This window comes from Populus euphratica, unplaced genomic scaffold (assembly GCF_000495115.2).
Source record: "Populus euphratica unplaced genomic scaffold, PopEup_1.0 scaffold319.1, whole genome shotgun sequence".
NCBI lineage: Eukaryota > Viridiplantae > Streptophyta > Magnoliopsida > Malpighiales > Salicaceae > Populus > Populus euphratica.
In genome coordinates, this window is record NW_011500205.1 from 88,846 (window position 1) to 109,637 (window position 20,792).

General features: G+C 29.2%; 3 protein-coding genes across 3 annotated transcripts in view; 1 reads left to right on the forward strand and 2 right to left on the reverse strand.

The window, feature by feature from the left end:
• Window positions 1–735, forward strand: part of LOC105111994 (Pentatricopeptide repeat (PPR) superfamily protein) — a 3,684-nt gene extending 2,949 nt beyond the window's left edge. The window contains 1 exon segment of the mRNA XM_011007529.1: window positions 39–735. The gene's annotated coding sequence lies outside the window, so the exon portion shown is untranslated.
• A 6,645-nt stretch (window positions 736–7,380) lies between these two features.
• LOC105111995 (vacuolar protein sorting-associated protein 29) lies at window positions 7,381–9,797 on the reverse strand. Its single transcript, XM_011007530.1, has 3 exons — window positions 9,506–9,797; window positions 8,776–8,913; window positions 7,381–7,925 (listed from the first exon to the last, which is right to left on the reverse strand). Exons 1-3 carry the CDS (start codon window positions 9,635–9,637, stop codon window positions 7,620–7,622), a joined length of 576 nt encoding a protein of 191 aa, XP_011005832.1. The 5' UTR covers window positions 9,638–9,797; the 3' UTR covers window positions 7,381–7,619.
• Window positions 9,798–17,793: 7,996 nt separating this feature from the next.
• LOC105111996 (60S ribosomal protein L32-1) lies at window positions 17,794–20,180 on the reverse strand. The gene is made up of 4 exons (XM_011007531.1): window positions 20,072–20,180; window positions 19,863–19,966; window positions 18,205–18,386; window positions 17,794–18,109 (listed from the first exon to the last, which is right to left on the reverse strand). The coding sequence occupies exons 2-4, from the start codon at window positions 19,950–19,952 to the stop codon at window positions 17,980–17,982; spliced, it is 402 nt and encodes a 133-aa protein (XP_011005833.1). The 5' UTR covers window positions 19,953–19,966; window positions 20,072–20,180; the 3' UTR covers window positions 17,794–17,979.
• Between the last annotated feature and the right edge of the window lie 612 nt (window positions 20,181–20,792).

Sequence of the window (20,792 nt, forward strand, 5' to 3'; positions counted from 1 at the left end):
ATATATATATATATATATATATATATATATATATATAGGAGGGAGACTGCCACTCACATGGTATGAAAGTAGCTATGTTGATATGTTACATGTGACATCAATGCCACTGCGACCTGTTGACAGCTTCGGTTATCCTGTAAGAACATATAAATTCTACAATGGCTCAACAGTTTATCCATTTGGATATAGACTCAGCTACACGGAGTTCAGGAACGAGCTAGCATCCCCAGCTGAAGCCTATCTTGAAATCAAATTGAACAAGTATATATCAGTAATGCCATGACTTGAACTCCACCAGTGAAGGCTACAGGCAAAGCTGCCCTGCTGTTTTTGTTGATGATTTAAGTTGTGCCAATCAATTTGGGTTTGAGGTGACAGTCCAAAACGTAGGGGATAAAGACGGAAGTGAAGCGGTCATGGTTTAATCAAAACCTCCAGATGGTGTTAGTGGGGCTCATGCCAAGAAAGTCATTGGATTTGAGAGGGTGTTTGTGGCAGCAGGTAAGAGCAACAAGGTGAGATTTTCTTTTAATGCTTGCAAGAGCCTAGCAATTGTAGATACCACTAGCTAGCAGGTTGATGTTTCTCCTAGGAGGTGGAGGTTAGGGTTTTTTTTTTCCTTTCTAGATGTCAATTTTCAGCTAAGTTGTTTCTTGTGGAGGGCTTCTTTGTCATGAAAGTAGGTTTTGTTTGCAGGAATTCATTTTCAAATTCAGTGTTTCTCAATATTTCCTTGTAATCTCAATCAAATTTAGTCTTCAGATTTTCACTTCGAAAATGATTATATTTTGTTGTGTAATCATCACACATGACATAAGCACTTCTTCAGGTAAATATGTGGTTGCTGACAGGCTTCCTAACATGTCAGCGAACAATTTGAATATATATTGGAGAGAGATCAGTGTTAGAATGCTCCAAAAATAATGAAGAAATTACTGTTGTGGCTGTTAGCAGACGGAAACTAAAATCAGAATAAGATTACGTGCATATAAAGCTAATAGATATATGAAGTTGTTCATAAGAGTGTGTGTGTATATATATATATATAGCAGAAGAGGGTATATGATAACTGTATGTGGAAACTAACAAATATAATAGGATAATTCCTCACAGAAGAGGGTAATGAAAAATAAAATGAAAGTTCAAAGAGAGAGAGTAAGTGTTTGTAGTGAAGAGAGAGACTAGTTACATGAGAAATCAACTGTATGTCGAAACTTTTGATTTAATAATAATACCCTTCAATTTTAAGTATTAAGAAGATTTTATTACAAAATATATTTTCTTACCTTTATAAAACAAGTTTTACATACCATAATAAAAAAATACTTATGCTCTCTATATAAAAATGAAAAATATTTATTTTTTTATATTACATGCAAAATGTGTCAATATTAACTTATTAATTCAACTGTGTTTCTAACAAAGAGATCAAAACATTAATATACTTGCTAAAAAACATATTTGTCATTTTTTGAATTGGTTATTGTATTTGGCTTGGTATGCATATAAAAAATAAACCTAATTCAAATATTTAAAAGCGTTACTAAAAAAGATACAAAGGTATAACTCATATTAAAAGGTGCAAGAATAGAGACGAAATGGTTCTCTATTTTTCTTTTCTCATCTTTAACTTTTTAAATTAATTTGATAATATTTAAAAAAATGTTTGTACTATAAAATATCTTTTTAATTTTAATAATTAAAATAACAATGAAATAATTAATCTAAGAACAATAAATTAAATTCTCAAATTACCAGTAAATTTCTCTAACATCAGGATGAATTCATTGCGAACCTAGACAAAAATTGTTATTTGTTATAATAATATAATTTTTATTTTACCATTTCAATTAAAATAAATAAACTTGCTATTAAGAGTAAAATGATATTTTTTTTAGGGTTTATTAATCAATTAGAATGATTAGTGATTAGTACTTAAAAGTGCATTTTTATCATGGTTTTATATCATCATTTTGCAATTCAAGTATCAATAACTTCTTAACTAAAGCATGTTTTATAATAATATATCTAATAATATAAGATACCTTTAATTTGTGGTAAATGTTCATTTTAAATGCAGGCCTATCACATAAATGAAAGGATTGATTGATGACTTTAAGAACTTAAATTGCAAGGGCAAAGAGCTGACCAAAATTAGAAAAGAGATGTCGGTGCAATCCAAACCGGAACACTGTTTGGTAATTGGGTCATATCTGGAGCTATAGATCTCAGATTTAGGTCTACTTTATATGGATGGAAAGGTAAGACATAGGCCTACAACTTTCATATGAAGCCCAAGATCTAAAAAGGTCATTTTCAAGTCCAAATTATTGCAACAACAAAGAAGTCCGAAGATGTCTTCCAGCCCGAACACTGTTCAGTAGTTTGGTCATATCTGAAGTTTTAGAAGTCCAAATGAGCTGAAGTTTTTACACAAGAAAGCTGAAACAATTGCCCACAACTTTCATGTTTTCAAGTGGCTCCAATTTTGACGTTATCAATGAAGTTTTGGGCAGACAAGAGAAGATAAGGATTGTCACCAAGTCAAGAGTTGGCTACCCACTCATCAATTAGTCATCAAATCAATAGTTCTCAATTTTGGCCTATAAAAGGAGGCATTTTCCATGCATTTAGGCATCTTGGTATCCAGATCAAGATCATGCTCTTGCTTTCTCTTTTTGTATTTTTTTTGTAATGTTTATGTTTGCTTTCATTAATATCAAGTTTATGTCTTTCATTTCATTTCCTTTACTTAGTTAACTTTTATCTTATTTATGTTCTTATTTTGTTTATCTATTTTTCTTTCTTTCATTATGTTTAGCTAAGTTTATTATGTCAAGGTGAAAAGGTTACACTAATGGTGTAAGAATAAGTATAGTGTAAACTTAATATGGACTTTAATGTTTGATACTAACATGTTTTGTATTTGTTATCTTGTTCACTATTTAATACTTTGCTTGTTAAATGATTAATCTTGATTTATGTTGTATAACACTTGGTACAACAAATGCTTGGCACTTTCATAGCCCATACTGTATGGTATAACCGACACCTGAACTATGAAAGGAACTTGATTTGTTGTTAACATAAGTTATAATCATGAATGCTTGACGAGATTTAAAAGTATTAGCATTAATTGAATAAGATGACTAATGTAATCATGTTAACAATCTATAATCTGATTGGAACCTCCTTTGTGTGTGGTTTCCAATTGACTAATAAGAGTTTATACTATACTTGTTTGACATACCATTAGTGGATCCTCTAACCTTGACATTTATTGTTATCGTTGTTAAATCTTTACGTTAATATTTCATCTTAAAGTTCTCATCTTTTTCATCTTCTTCTTCTTCTTCTTCTTTTTCTTTATTATTATTATTATTATTATTATTATTACTATTATTGTTGTTGTTGTTGTTGTTGTTATTACTATTATTATTGTTATTGTTGTTATTGTTATTGTTGTTGTATTATTGTTATTTATAATTTGTACAATTAACCTCCCTGTGGTTCGACCCCGGTCTTGCCGGGTTATTTATTACTTCGACACTCCTGCACTTGGGAGATGACATCAATCTTTCAGTCGTGTCAATTAGAGACAATTCAATCTTTTACCTTATATAGTGTAATGAATATATTGTGCTAAAAGCAAGTTTTAAAAGGTTTAATAAAGACAATTCAGTTTTTTTTTCGTTTTAAACGTATAGTGTAAAGATTATATTACTCTTATAAGCAAAAACTATCAAACTTACATCTAGGGGCTTTACCATCTTTTTATATTAGTTTTTGTAACAAGTAAGTTGACAAGGGTGATATAATCTTTTTATTAATATAAATATTATTTAAAAAAAGTTACACGTTTGTGTATGTGCTAGCGAGTAAATAATGACAGCGCCTTTTAGACAACTTGTGCAGCGTTGTCCTGTGTCTAATCACCACTTTTTGGGGCGACGTTGAAAGCAATTTATTGTTCTCTTTCCATTGGTGTTGCGCATGTGCACATTAGTGCAATGGTTAGGTCCGGTGAACTTTTTTCTTATATTTCATTTCTTCTTCTTTTTTTTGTCAAAATATAAAAGTGTTATTCAATTTGTTTTTTGTTTTCAATTTAAGTCATTTTTTTTATTGATTTTTTTTTAATTTAATCCCTCAGTATTTGATTTTATTTAATTTTTATATTAAATTTGGTTATTATTCTTTTAATTAATGTTTGCTTTTTTTAATCCTTTTCTAGCTGAATTTTGTTTTTAATTTCATTACTTAGCTTTTGATTTAAAATTTTTTATATGAAATTTAATCCTTATTCTTTTAATTTTTATTTTTTTTATTTTGAATCCTTTTTTATTTTATTTTTTTCTTAATATTATCATTTAGCATTTTAATGATTTAGAATATTTCCTTGTTGTTTTTATGGTTTACAATCTATGAGGTTAGTTTCAGACTCATAGTCAGGGTTATAAATTTTGAAGGTTAACATACCACTTTGGTCTTTTTTTGTCCTTTTTTTAAAAAAAAATTCTTTTATTTTTCAATATTTAATTTATTGCGAATTAGTGTATATATTTTTTTAATTGTTTTTCTATAAGGTTGTCTCAATCGTATGCTTATGGTCGCATAGTTATCTTATTAATCTAGGTTACTTGATTTTTTTATTAGAATTTCTTTTTAATTTTATCTTTTACTATTATGTTATTTTATAATTAAGTTTATTGACTTTATTCAATATGCTTTTGACAAGGTTATCGTAATATAATAAGTAGATCACATATTTGATATATTAATTTGAAATGGCTCGAGTCGGGTTTTTTTAATCTTTTTTACTTTTCAATTTTTTTATCAATTTTTTTATTGTTGTTATATTTTTTATTCATAATATTTAAATTATATAATCTTATTAAATCCAATTGCATCAATAACCGAGGTCTTAGATTTGATATTTTTAAAAATATTTACATCTCATTAACATCTATTTTTTAGGTTGAAAGAATTTAGGTCAAACTTGGCAGAACAGTATCCTCCTATCTAGCATATATTATATATTATATAGATCCTTAGATAATATTTTGTGTATTCAGAGGGTTGATTTGGGTTAAGATTTTTTTTATTTTAATATTTTAAAAATAAAAATGTTTGTGTGTTGAAATTTTTTTAAAGTCAATTAAAATTTTGACTTAGTAGTGCAAGTCATTTTTAAGCTTGTCAAATTAATTAGATCAAATACAATTAATCCTCATAAGATTTAATTTGATATTCAAACTCAAATGAGGTAAGATATCACGTCAGGAGATCTCCAAGTTAATCTATTAGGAAGAGCTTAATAACTCTACTTAAGAATTCTACATGACAACATACAAGCATTTTATTATTCTGAAGTTTTTTTAATACATTTATGTCAAAATTATTCAAATGTTATTTTTTTTAATTAAATTTTGGTTTTATGATTATGGTAAGATGTTCTTAAAAAAAAAATATTCTAAGTAAAAACTTTTCAAAATAATTTAGCTTGTTAATTAACGAGAGACCAAGGAATTTTAATGAGAGAGTTATCATTTTATCCTTATTTTGAGTCATCTAATTTTTTTTTAGTATGGGTTTTGATTACTTTTTATTTTTATTAGATGAATGACATGTAACAAAAACTTTTTCTTGTTGAAATTAAAAGTATTATTAAGGAAAGGAAGAATTTTAGTAGCATATTATTTTGATTCAATACAATTTAAATTATTACTCTTCTTATAAAATAAATTATTGTTATATAATTAAATAAAAAATTAAAAAGCTTAGTAGAGCGCAAAAAAATAGATATTTTATTTGTCATATGTTTCTTAACTTCAAGATTTAGTTTTTAGTTCTCATTAATAATTTTTTTAATATTTATTAAATTATATAATCCTTAATTTACTTTATTAAATGTTTATATTAGATTTTGAATTCAGATTAAAACTTATATTTAGCTTACGTTTAAAAAACTTTTAAAATAATCCGCAGTACAAAAGTATAATAGTAGAGGAACACTCATGCACGGCAATTTTAAGCGTGTCATGTGTCAAATTTCCATGGAATGAACATATAGATGTCTTATGTTTTGGAGAGTATATGTATAGGTTGCTTGTTTTAAGAAAATAAACTCAGCCTTTGGATCATATAAATAATTAGTTTTTTTATTGTAAGAATATTTTTTATATCAACCGAAATTAAATCATTCTTTGAGCAATCTTATGAACACACTTCTCATGTTAACTTTATACATTCAAAAGAATTTAATAAAAAAAAAAGTGAATATAACTCCCTAACCGTTAAAGAAGTATTTAAAAGTATAGTATTGATTTTTAAAAAAATATTTTTTATTTTTAAAAATTATTAATATTAACACATCAAAACAATCTAAAAATATAATAAAAATTAAATTTTTTAAAAATAAAACTTCAATCGTATTCTCATCAACCTGTTGAGATACATGTAATTAATCGTTAAAAGTTGCAAATTGACATCAATGCAACATTCAATTAATCGTTCTAATTTATAATTTGCCTCCATTAATGAAGCAATTTGGGCAGCAATAAATCAAATAAAACTTTTTTTCTTATCAGATGAAAAGGGATATTTTCAGACCAACTTACACATTAATTGAGATTAAATCTCTTTTATAGATGATCTTAAAAGTGCACCTCTAACCATTCAAAGAAATTTAAGAAATTTCGTTTAAATGTTTTTTTTTTTTTTTACCACCCAGCCAACCCCTCAGGGTTTTCATAAATCAAAACCTAATTTTACTAAATTGAGATCCATATCTGGAACCATTAAAAAAATATAATGTTCTTTTCAAGTGATTCAACACCAAAGCAAGCAGAATCACAGAGTATACTACATATAAAAATACATGGTAGAAGATTTGACTAAGGCTATTTAATGAATTTGGGCATGTTTGTTCTTGATGTGTTGGTCAGTGTTGTTTGATAGGTTACTGTATTATGCTTATAAATGTTTAAAAATAGCTAAATAATGTTTGATTAAATTATATTATCATGCTTTATAGATATATTGTTGGAGCATTATTAGTTGGAAAATCATTGCCCACTTAACCCCGTTTGGAAAAACAGTGTTTTTTAAAAATTTAAATTATTTTTTTATTGTGTTGATATAAAAAATAATTTTTAAAATAATATAAAAAATATTATATTAATACATTTTCAAATAAAAAAAAAAGGTTGAAAAAACAAAAAAGCGACACCTCACTCCCAGAAACTCTCAGCGAGAGCGATCAGGAGTTCTTGCCAGTGGAGGCTTTGCAGTACATAGGAAACCAAAGGAAATATTACACGACATACAATGCAAAATAACCAGAAGAAAACCATGACAACTTGACTGAGAAAAATAGTGTTGAATTCAAATGCAGGACCATGGTTGGTCATCATCTTTCTTCTTTCTCAATAAATCATTATTCATAAACTATAAATTTCATTGATGGTTCTAAATTGTCATAACTCATAAATGAACCAAAGGCTTTCTCCACTCAAATATGCACAAATAGTGGATCACATTTCATTCCAAGGAATCCAAATACAATACCAGGACAAAAAAACAAAAAAAGGAAAAAAGAAAACCTGCAGGCTACAGATTCAATGAGCGGAGTGAGTGGCGGCAGTCGTCTTCTTAAAATCAATCTTGTCTACTTTAACCTCGCCATCAATGAGCTCGTAAACATACACCACAACACGTAGGCCATCAATGTCCATGAGGACAAAGCTTGGGTTCACATCATAGGTAATGTTGCTGTAGGCACCGGTGGCAGACCCTGGGTTTATAACAACACCTCCCTCGTGTTTGTAAGCTGTGAATTGATGGGTATGACCGGTCACAAGTATGTCCACATCCAGCTGCCTCTGGAGCATTGCTAGTGAGTCTAAATCCCCCCACGGAACAACCTTTAAAACATCAAACCAATAAAACAAAACTAGTAATTACAGGATGAAACTCATCACAAAATCTGCACAGCACTCATGACAAACAAATCATTAACTTTAATCTACAAAAGCTTTGGCCTTTGCCAGCACAATATGGTTTTTCAAGAATAAAAATTATTGACCATGAGGCTAGCGGATGTTCCGATCAAGAATAAGTAAGATGGTGTCAATGGGATTTACAAAACAAGAAAGAATGGAGAGGACTTCATCTCATCTTTGCAACTATCTTTGTTCTTTCTTACTTCATAAAATGACAAATCAAACAAACAGAGGAAGTAGTAACTAGGGGAAATGGACATACATCACACTTGATGTCTACTCAAGGAAGTTTCACACCAAAAAGGTAATAAATGCTTAACAATGAAAGGTGAGGTATTCCCGAAAATATCAGTTGAAGTCCTAAAGCTATGAGCAATGAACCAGTGGCGAATTACATGAATATGATGATAGTGGCAGCACTAATTAAAAAATCAGGTTAATTTTATTGAAGAAAGTTTGACAAATTAAGGACAAATGAAAACAAGAATAAGGTTCGACAAAGAGACATCTTCATCTTAGCTGACACGGAAAGAAAAATTGCACTGTGGAAAAAATAACATGTCTAATGAATCACAACAACTGCAAAAGAGGTTGTTATATTCGAGTGTTGTACAAAAAGTCCACAAATTTAGAATAGCATGAGGATCTAGTGTAACATCCTGTTTATTCTGGGAAGAAAGCAACAGGCATCGTATGCTAGTACATTAGACAAATAAACTATGTTTAGGAAAAAAAGAAATAAAAATAAAGTAGGAGAAATAGGAAATCAAACCTGATGACCATGGCACAGTCCCAACTTGAATTGACCAATAGTTAATGTTTTGGTCTCTGGATATCGAGTATCTTCATCATATTCACCTCGAGTGATATGTAAGTCAGGGCAAAGAGTCTTCAAGTAGTCATGAACTTCCTGAAAATCTCACAAGTAAAAAAAAGAGTTGGTGAAATTTATTTCAGCAAGTTCAACAGAAATGGTGCTTTAATGCTTCTTGTGGATATGCACTATCTCAAAAGACATTCAAACTGCTATCAGCAAACAAGTTGATGGGGTTCTTTTAATTTCCAAAAGGAGAACACTTGGACTATAAAAACCAAGGCTCCTAGGATTCAAAAACCAGAGACAATGCCGAAAAGCAAACATTGGCAACTCTGCAATCACAAGGTTGACAATTGAAATGCATCTAAGAGCCTAACATGAGAGCAGGATAGTAGTTTACTACATTTGCAACCAAAATTACTTTAGTCAAACATCAAGCCGTTAGGTTAAACCCAGCTCCTAGAAAGTTAGCCAGATGGGAAATATCCTACAGAGGCTTAGTCCAAGTGAAAAGGCCATGAGCATTAATGTTTTCAAAATCAATGAAGCAAGGATGCAGTGATAAAAAAAAAAAGGTTTTGATTTGACCATATACTAAGAATCCAATTATAAGTGAACTGAGATAGAGGCGAATAATAAAATAGTAGAATTAAACAAGGTTAATTAAATGAAAAAGAAGAGATACTTTGATAGAAAGATTGCCGGTGCAAATGATGTGCTGGATCTTGCCAGGAACAAGCATAGACTTGAACTTTGCAGGGAGATCAGGTGCTCTGTGGGGTATGTGTAGATCCCCCAGCGCCAATACCAAAACCATCTCTAACACCCAGATTTAACCACCAACTTTCTTCCCAAACACAAAGACCTTCCTCTTTTTCGCAAAACCCTCTCTCTCTCTCTCTCTCTCTCTCTCTGGCCTGTTCTTGATCAATGAGATTGATTCTCTCTAGATTCGTTTTGATCGGTATGGGGATGAACGACGTCGTTCTCTGCCCGTCCAGGACTTCCAAACAAATCGGGTGGGTGTCCTTGACGAGCAAATGACATATTTGTCCCCCAAATTTATAAATTAAAAGAAAACACACACACACACAACATTTCATTTCTAAGAATATAAGCTATCCATTTAATTAATATGACTAAATATACATCAATATTTTTTTTAATAGGTGTAAGAGATTATGTTATTTTTCCTTATTTTTGTTTCAATTTTTTCTATATATTTAATTGTTGTTGCTGTTTTTTTTTTTTATCATAATCATTGTGAGTTTTAAAATTCATTTACCTTATAGCGTTAGAACATTTTTTGTGCCAGTAAGATTGTTGTGTTGTAGTTGCTTTCTTGGGCTATATTATAGGATTAACCATATTAAATTATGAATTGCTGTATTGTGATGAGATGAGATAATAATAGTTAGGGTAAATGAATAGTTTTTAATATGAAATATTGATCCTATAAATCCTTTAATATTAATTTTTATATTAATTTTTTATGATCATTTCATAAATAGTCGTAGCAAAGTTAATTGAAAATCTAATTAAATTAACATAATTAAAGTTATTCAATTGATATAGATTGAAATAAAATTAACTGATTTGTGGCAATTTAATTTAAATTATTGTGTATTTATAGATTTTAAAATTCAGGGTAGTCTTTTTTAGAGTGAAAATGTTGCTGAATTTTTTTAAATGAGAATGGTATACGGTATTATAATCCTTTCATTTATGTAGATGCCTAGAAAATAATCAATAGCACGTCGTACAGATATGATCGTTGCTAGTTTTTATAGCAACGTTTCTGACGATCATGAGTTGTTAGGTGTCGACCATGAACATGCACCTGAGACACTAGCAACCATGGTCGATGTGGGCTCATCGAGTGCGATGTTGCCACGTCAAAGAGGATTCCCTTCACAACAGGATCTATTTACCCTGAAGTACCAGGCTTAGTAGAAGATGACCTTTCAATATAAGTTTGTTTTCCCTTTACATCGACATGATAATAATTTTTGAAAAAAAAATTTCAAGTAACATCGTCAATTTCAGGTTTACAAACATTAAGGTTACCAGAATTATAACATCAACGATGAAATTATTGATGGAAATTATATTGTTTTAATGGAGTCTGGTTTCAAAACATCCTAAATAGAAACCAATGATTGATACATAGTTCGAAAGGTTTAAAGTTAGTATTAACCTAAATATTTTATTATTATGTTAATTCAGTTAGTTTATTAATATTAATGAAAATTTTTTTTGTAAAATTTAATTGCAAGGAAAATTTTGAATGAGATAAAGTTGACAATGTTATTACAAGGAAAGTGTGGAAGAATTACGCTGCAACTAACTAAGATTGAAATCAAGATAAACTTTTTAATCCTTTTATTCATTTTTTTTATTTATTTACTAACAAATAATTCATTTATACCATATAAGTTACATGATTTTTTGTGCGAAGCACAATAAAGAGCCAAACAATATACGTAACAGATAATTCAGTTCTCTTTAGCCTATATAATCAAATAATAGTTATAAATCACATATTAAGTTTAAAATTTCTACTTAAAGCCATGCTACTTCAAAATAGAGCTCTATTTTTAAATACATGTAGTCACCTACTGTAAATTCCTTTCTAGTTATGCTATTATCTATCACTTGCTTCATTTTGTGTTTATCATTTTTCAATTATCTTTGTAAAAACTTATTTATAAAACTTCTTCTTTAAATCACTTTTTTAATTGCAGTTGCTTTAGAAACCTCCTAACTAGTCTATTTTTTAAGGTGGTGGATATCCATACAATGTTTGAAAACAAGAGATTTTTATTGGTGAATGAAAAATAGAGTTGCATCACTATTATGTTAAGGACAACCATCGATGCCATTTACAACGTTGATGCACTGACACAACTAAAAGATTGATATCTTCTCCCAAGCGCAGGAGTGTCGAAGTAATAAATAACCTGGCAAGACCGGGGTCGAACCACAGGGAGGTTAATTGTACAAATTATAAATAACAATAATACAACAACTATAACAATAATAACAACAACAATAATAATAGTAATAACAGCAATAATAATAATAATAATAATAATAATAATAATAATAATACTAGTAGTAGTAGTAGTAGTAGTAGTAGTAGTAGTAGTAGTAAAGAAAAAGAAGCAGAAGAAGAAGAGAACTTTGAGATGGAATATTAACGTAAAGATTTAACAACGATAACAATAAATGTCAAGGTTAGAGGATCCACTAATGGTATATCAAACAAGTATAGTGTAAACTCTTATTATTCAATTGGAAACCACACACAAAGGAGGTTCCAATCAAATTATAGATTGTTAACATGATTACATTAGTCATCTTATTCAATTAATGCTAATACTTTTAAATCTCGTCAAGCATTCATGATTATAACTTATGTTAACAACAAATCAAGTTCCTTGTATAGCTCAGGTGTCGGTTATACCATACAGTATGGGCTATGAAAGTGTCAAGCATTTGTTGTACCAAGTGTTATACAACATAAATCAAGATTAGTCATTTAACAAGCAAAGTATTAAAGAGTGAACAAGATAATAAATACAAAACATATTAGTATCAAACATTAAAGTCCATATTGAGTTTACACTATACTTATTCTTACACCATTAGTGTAACCTTTTCATCTTGACATAATAAACTTAGCTAAACATAATAAAAGAAAGAAAAATAAATAAACAAAATAAGAGCATAAATAAGATAAGAGTTAACTAAGTAAAGGAAAGGAAATGAAAGGCATAAACTTGATATTAATGAAAGCAAAGCATAAACATTACAAAAAATACAAAGAGAGAAAACAAGAGCATGATCTTGATCTGGACACCAAGATGCCTAAATGCACGGCAAATGCCTCCTTTTATAGGCCAAAATTGGGAACTATTAATTTGATGACTAATTGATGAGTGGGTGACCAACTCTTGACTTGGTGACAATCCTTATCTTCTCTTGTCTGTCCAAAACGTCATTAATAACGTCAAAATTGGAGCCACTCGAAAACATGAAAGTTGTAGGAACTTGTCTCAGATTTCTTGTGTAAAAACTTTAGCTCATTTGGACTTCTAGAACTCTAGATATGGCCAAACTACTGAACAGTGCTCGGGCTGGAGGACAGATTCGGGCTTCTTTGTTGTTGCTATAATTTGGACTTGAAAATAGCCTTTTTAGATCTTGGACTCCATATGAAAGTTGTAGGCCTATGTCTTACCTTTCCATCCATATAAAATAGACCTAAATATGATATCTATAGCTCCAGATATGACCCAATTACCGAACAGTGTTCCGGTTTGGATTGCACCAACATCTCTTTTCTAATTTTGGTCATCTTTTTGCCCTTGCAATTTAAGTTCTTAAAGTCATCAATCAATCCTTTCATTTATTTGATAGGCCTGCATTTAAAATGAACATTTACCATAAATTAAAGGTATCTTATATTATTATATATATTATTATAAAACATGCTTTAGTTAATGAGTTATTGATACTTCAAGTGCAAAATGATGATATAAAACCATGATAAAAATGTACTTTTAAGTACTAATCATGCATTGTCATGCATTTGAGATGAGTTTTCAAGCATTGGTTTATTTTCTCATTCTGCCTATCTATTTGTGAATGATACACATAGTTCATCAGCAGTTTTACCCTTAGCTTATTGAATAATTTCTTCTAGAAAATACTAGTAAAAACTATGTCCTTGTCATTCACTAGCAGCCCATGAAACCTATACAAATGATTGCCACATCTTGAGTTGTAAATGTGAAAATGCAATGAAATGCCTATATTTTATAAACCTATTAACCACTACCAATAGTGTCTTTGCTTTCTAACTTAAACAATTCTTCTATAAAATCTATAGTAAAGTCTTAGATTAGAAGCATACTCACCTCCTCTATACTGTGGTGAATATGGAGGTGTTACACGATGTATAATATCATGTAATTCTAAAAATTGATTTATTTCATTAGAAGTATACCAAGATCTCTATCATATCATAAAATTTTTATTTTTTTAATTGATTTTCTACTTCTCCTTTAGAAATTTTAAACTTGTCAAACAATTCACTTTTAGAGTTTTTCAAATAAATATAAGAATATATTGAAAAGCCATTAATAAAAGTTATAAAATATATTTTACCACTAGAAGTCAAAACATTATTACTATCACACAAATCACTCTACTTTATTGGATTAAAAACCTTTATAGGCTATTTAACTTGTACATATGGTTCATACTTTTTTTTATTTATTAATATGTGACTTGAAAATTAAATTTGAATGTATTATTTTCTTAATAGTGTTAAAGTTGACATACCCAAGCTTACTATGACATGAATCACAACATTCAACATTTGCAATAGATAAAGATAAAAAATAAAAAGTTTATTTTTTATCTTTATCTATTGCAAATGTTGAATGTTGTGATTCACAACATTCAACATTTGCAATAGATAAAGATAAAAAATAAAAAGTATTATTAGAAGAAAGCATTATACTTAATTTAGATCATTCAGCAAATAACATTTTCCAACATAAAATTTAAATATACTAATAACTATTTTATTAAATCCTAGAATAAGAGTAAAATTACATTTAACTAATTTTTCGCTCTCATTCCCTATACTCGTAGTTCATGTGCATGATATCTAATAATAAGATAAGAATAATCTTTTATCATCACGCATATAAATATTAGCTCTAGCATCCAACCACCAATCATTTGGATTGAAAGTTATATTTAACTCGAGGACGGAAATAAAATACATGTGAGTTGAGGAAGAAGACCTAGCCCCTACAGTTACTACATTAGCATGTGGTTTAAAAACTATTGAGATACTTAAGCTTTAGATAATTGACCAAGTCAATTGTTGTAATTCTTAGTAATATGATTTGTATTTACCATAAACCTAATATTTCATACCCTTTTTATAACTTATATTATTACTTTTAGGTCTATTGCTATTGTTGAACCTTTTCAGATCTTTTTTTATTAAAACTCTTAGTCGTTGGTTTGAAAGAGCCATTAACAACATGTGTCTTACCTTGAAGATCATATTTTTGTTGTTATAAGGCATAATGTTTTTCTTCAATTCTTAAAGCAACAAGCAATTTATATTAAAAAAAAAAAAGTTTCCATATTTTTATTTTAAACCTCTAGCAAAATCAAACCAAGAATATGGTATTTTTTTAATAAGAGAAGAAGCAAGAATCATTTGATTAAGTTACATTCTCTTAATTTTCATGTTATAAATAATATTTTCAAACTCATGCATTTAATCATAAATACTTTTTTTATTATCCATTTGAAAATCAAACCACTTTTCCACTTAATATCTTTTAAGATTTTTTTTTCTATACCATATTTATATTCAAATGCTTCTCATAAGATTTTTTTTCTATACCATATTTATATTCAAATGCTTCTCATAATTTAAAAGCAGTTTTAGTGTTACAAAAGACATGATAAATATAATCACACAAAGCACTTAAAATTTTATCTTTATACAAAATATTTTTATTAATAGTCCTTCAATCAATTAATTTATTAATTTTATAATATTATCAGCTTTGCGGTTTGGAAGAACAATAAAAGTTCTCATTTAATCAATTAATAATATTAGTTGAGCCTTAACTTCTCAATTCAACAAGAATTATCTTTTAACTTTCATATTACTTTATTAATTTTATTTTTAATTTTATAAATTATTCATATTAATTATATAATTAATAACATGATTATATTATATAAAAATAATTAAATTATTATATAATTATATTAAAATTAGTTTAATATAAAATATATTAAAATATAATTGACTTTAAAAATGGTTTTTTTACCATTAGCATATACATAAAGTAAAAAGTTATATTTATATTATTTAAAAAACTATTTTATCAATATAACTCTTCAAACTAGCATCTAAGTTGCTCTTACATGCTAGATGATAATATTGTTGGCACAATCATAACGAAAGCACTTGTGAATAATGATGAAGGCTTCAATGATGGCAAGTTAAGGTAATCTAATCTAATAAAAAATTATTAAAGATATAACATGATTACTTGTAACTCTCACTCTTACATACCAGCTGCAAGAGATTCGTCACTTGCAGGCCGATTTCAACAAGAAATAACAATTTGGAGAAAGTGATTGAATACAAGGAACTCCACTGCTAAAGCTTTTAGTTTCTTGAAAATACAGAGAAGAATCAAAAGAGAAACGCCAATGTCGTTGCCGGACCTCAACCGTACTTTAACAAGGATGAAAGACCATTAAGGCAAAAACTCCAACCATTTTAAGCGCCTTGATCTATTGCAAGAACCATAGAAATAACACAAAACACTAGCAGACAATTCGTCAAATACAGAAAAGAATCCAGTGAAAGTTGATGCCTTCTAAGGAGTCATGATGGAGAATAATCACCTTTTCTAACAGGTACTAAGAAAAATTTATTAGTTGTTATGGATTATTGTGTCGTTGATTTATGCTCATGGATGATTGGCCAGAAAGGTTGGCATTTCCTAGGATATAGGTTGGCAAAAGATAACAACTAGTAAGAAAGTTTATGCTTTCTAAGAAGTTACATTGGAAGCGATAATCAATGACAAAAAAAGTTAGATGCTTTTTAAGAAAATAGATTGGAACAACATCGTTAACCATTTTACTTAATGACTAATTTGTTAGAGATTTGGAGGAACTAGAGTACCTATAATTTAGAGATCAATTACTTTCCTATGACATAGTGTTTCTAAGTCAACCATGAAAAGAACTTTTAGGTAAAGAGTAAAATTAGAATAAACTAACTTTAGTTTAAGTTTCCTATAAAAAATGCTATGACCGAGATTATAAAAACTTTAGATTAAATTTTGGGTTTTTCATCACTATATCTTAGGTTGAAGTGTTTAGACTTTGAATATGTTCTTTATCTATAGACTAGATATTTCTTGTAAAAGATAAATAATGTTAGGAAATAGAAGGAGAATAAAGAGTGGAGGGAGTATATATAATGATTTTTGTTTGTGGTCTATGACTTTTGTTAATGAACATTGTGTTTATCTGGTAATCCAAGGTGTTTAGAAACCTTAATCATATGAGTTTATCTCGTTATGAGTAGAATAATAATATAAAAATATTTATTTTTCTTCACATGTAACTTAAAAAAAAAGAAGTATTTAGTTGTTATGTCTTATTATATTATTTATATTATTGGTGAAAAAGTTAATGTTGGGTGATTAAAAAAAATACCTTTTAAGAAAAATAAAAAAGATTTAAGCATCCTTTGAGAAGATGAGCCGGGAAGATAGTCATTTGCGAGATAGGTAGTACATCTCTTTTTAACACCATGAAAAGAATGCCCAGGCAGGGCTAGGCTAGATACTCATTTCTTTTCTTCTATTTGTATATATCTTAAAATTAAAAAAAAAAAGTTATTTATATAATTAATTAGTATGATTTTTAAAATAATCCAATTATTAAATATTTTTAAACGATATTGAAGTTTTTTAATATATGATTTTCTTTATTTTGTATATGATTTCAATCATTTGAACTCTTTAAAATAATTAATCTCATTATCATGGAATTAAGTAAGAATAAAAGTAAACTTAGGTTTCAAAAATCGATCTAAAGCAGTGCATGGCATCTTGTCATATACAGAAAATAAATATTTTTACTGAAACAAAAGATCAATACAATGATTAGAAAATGAAATTTTAAATATATTTTTTTAGAATAATTTAGATTGTTGAAATTCTTTTACATATACACTATTCTTACAAAATAATGTCCAATTTGTAATAATAATTTTAATTCATCTTCTCTCAATTTGTTCAATTTCACCCATCCAACTTTTTATATTTTTATATTCGTATAAAAGTTAATTTAATAATACCCTTACTGTAGATTAATAATTAAAAGCACACAAACAATATAACTTACCAGGTCAACTGACTCGAAAACAATAAAACCAGATTTTTCTAGTACAAAATCGATAAAAACAGTAACCTTTGCATAACAAGGATCCTGATTCACCGAGATTCAGTGACTGGAAAACAACAAAATCACCAAAATTGATAGGGAAAATAATTTATCACTCCTAAACACAATATTTCAAGATCCACTTCTTCATTCATCCTCCTGGCTGCGCAACCTGGCAAGCTTGTTCGTAACAACAACGTCAAGCTGAGCAGCTCGCTCCACGATCTCTTTTCTCTTCCTTGTTGACACATTGTGTGCTATCTCAGCGCAGTAAGTCCTACAAAACGTGATGGAGATTATAGATTAATGACCAAACAAGTGAATTTCAACCTTGGAATAACACCCTCCAACAAGAACTCATGTATTTTTCACCTGTTGTGCATCATCAGTACTTCAAGCTCCTTGACATTATGGACAACAAATTTCTTGAAACCGTTTGGAAGATAATGACGAGTCTTCTTGTCAGAACCATAGCCAATGTTGGGCATTAGAGTACATCCCTTGAACTTTCGTCGGACACGAGAATCAATACCTTTCGGTCTACGCCAGTTTGTCTGTTGAAGATTTAATTAGTTGTCAGCAGCAATTTCCTTGTAAAAGTTTATAAAGCATATTCATATAGTGATTGCAGAGACCAGCTGACTGGTAAAATAGATAGCCAGGCTAGCTAACATGAGCGTGTAAACCAAAACGAAAAGAAAACAGTGTCAGCCACTGAATAGTGTAAACACTAAAAGGTAATAAATTAGGTAAGCTTGTAGTAATTGAGAGAGGGGAGGAGACAAGAAAATGGCAAGGAAACAAATGAAATCAATAGCAAGATGTAAGCAGGGATAAAGTAACAGTAAAGCTTGTATAGACCAGCTAACTGTGTCGCAAAACCTGTTTGGAATTTGTTTCTGCCCTTAAAACGAAATGTCCAGCCACGAATATAGATTCTGGACATTAGATACCATGGGCAAACCTCTCTAAGAAATTTACAAAACAATTTTAATCAAATTCTGCAGCCTCAGTCGAAAGATGGTGATTTTTTATGATCATCACAGGATAATCAGAACTAAAAAACAATTTGCATCATAGATTGCAGAGGCAAAAAGAACGGAAAACATCAAATTTTAAAAAAAATACAATAAACAGCTACATAGATATGCAGAGAGATCAGATGGTAGTGCATGTATAAAATTCATCATCTTAATGCAGGAAAAGTGGATAAATATCATCACGCCTCCTTGCATATCTCCAAAATTGAAAACCATACTCGTAAAAATAAAAAAAATAAATGTACAAGGATAATAAGTCACTATTTGCCATGAAGGATCAGATAAAAAAAAGGTTAATCACCAACTTCCATTAGGAAATAAGACTGGGTGTCAAAAATGCTTCATCATATCCTTCAAACACAGCAAAAGAAAAAAAGACGAGAGCTACTATCTTGTCAATGAAACAAAAAAACCAAAAAAAGGTTTCACAAGTTAACAAAGAAATAAATAAAAAAAAGGGGAAAGAAATTGTTTCAGGTATTAAGGGATGAGCTTGAAGGTCAATCTTTATCACCACCTTCCATAAATAGATGAAGGAAGGACGGGTGTCAAAAGGTATCACCATGGCCCCCAAAATCCAGGGAAACAGAATCCAACCACACGCCCCAAAAAATAAATAAAAAAAACTAAAATTCAAAAAACATTTAAGAAGAAAAACACGAAAACAATAAAATTACTCGGGAGAAAAGTTGTTGTTTAGCCTATAGAAGGGATCAGATAGTCGATCGCTAGCTCACCATGTTGCAACCAAAGAAAGAAGCAAGTGAGACTGGGTGTCAAATGGACTCTTCATTTCAAGGCTAAAAGAAAAAACCAATTTTTGAAAAAATATATGAATAAAAGGAATCAGACAAAAAAAAGTCAATCACCACCTTGCATCTCAAAGTGCAAGTAAGACTGGGGCGACAACAATTATCATCATTTTCCTTTCAAGACCCACTCCTAAATGTTCTAAGCAAAAACAAAAGGATCAGCTACGTATACATATACCTTGACAGAGATCTTGCGGTCACTTTGTGGCCTCTTGAACTTCTTAACTCTCTTCTTAACAATCTTCTTCGTAAGCAACGGCACCGCCATTTTCACTTACCTTCCTGCGTTTAAACAAAACACGAACCACTTATCTTTGTTAGCTATTTACATATTATATTGTAATGGGATTTCATAAAGACTAGACGAAAAATAGATAGACAACTCACAGTGAATTGCTACGCCGCCGAGGTTCCAACAATGAGGTTTGGCTCCAGCTTTATATAAAGCGAGAAGCGAAGCATATTAGGGTTTTCTTCCACTCGGATCAAATTTAAAAAAGATCAACGGTGGAGAATAATGCTTCTCTTGATTACCTGGCATGAACTTGTTTGTTTGGAAACAGTAGATGGTGGTTGGGCCATAGGGGATTCTTTGGAGGCCCATTGTTTAGACAACGCCATTTTAGACGATTTTTCTTCTTTTTTTTCTTGGACTTTTTATTGTAGCTGTTTGCCCGTCCAAGTATTTTTGTTAAAAAAATTATATGTATATAATGATTTTAAACTCGGATGTTATTTGATGTATTAATTTAATTATTTTTTAATTATATTAGATTTTAAATTAAATTACATATGAATTAATCCAATCAATTTAGTAGATCTATTTAGTCAATCCAATCAAAACTTGTGATTTAAAAAAAAAAATCAATAAAGTTTCTTTTTAATATTTTTCTAATAAAAAAAGACAATATATATTAATTGGAGTAAATCAAGGCTAACGTGAATTGGCTCAAAGATATTTAAATACCTACTACTTAATTATTCTGAAGATAACAACAATTGGTAAATTTAATATGTATATTAAGGGTTTTAATGTCCTCAGATTTTATCCACGTCAATTTCAATTTTAATTTCAAATAATATGGATTTTTTGGATGCAAATATGACT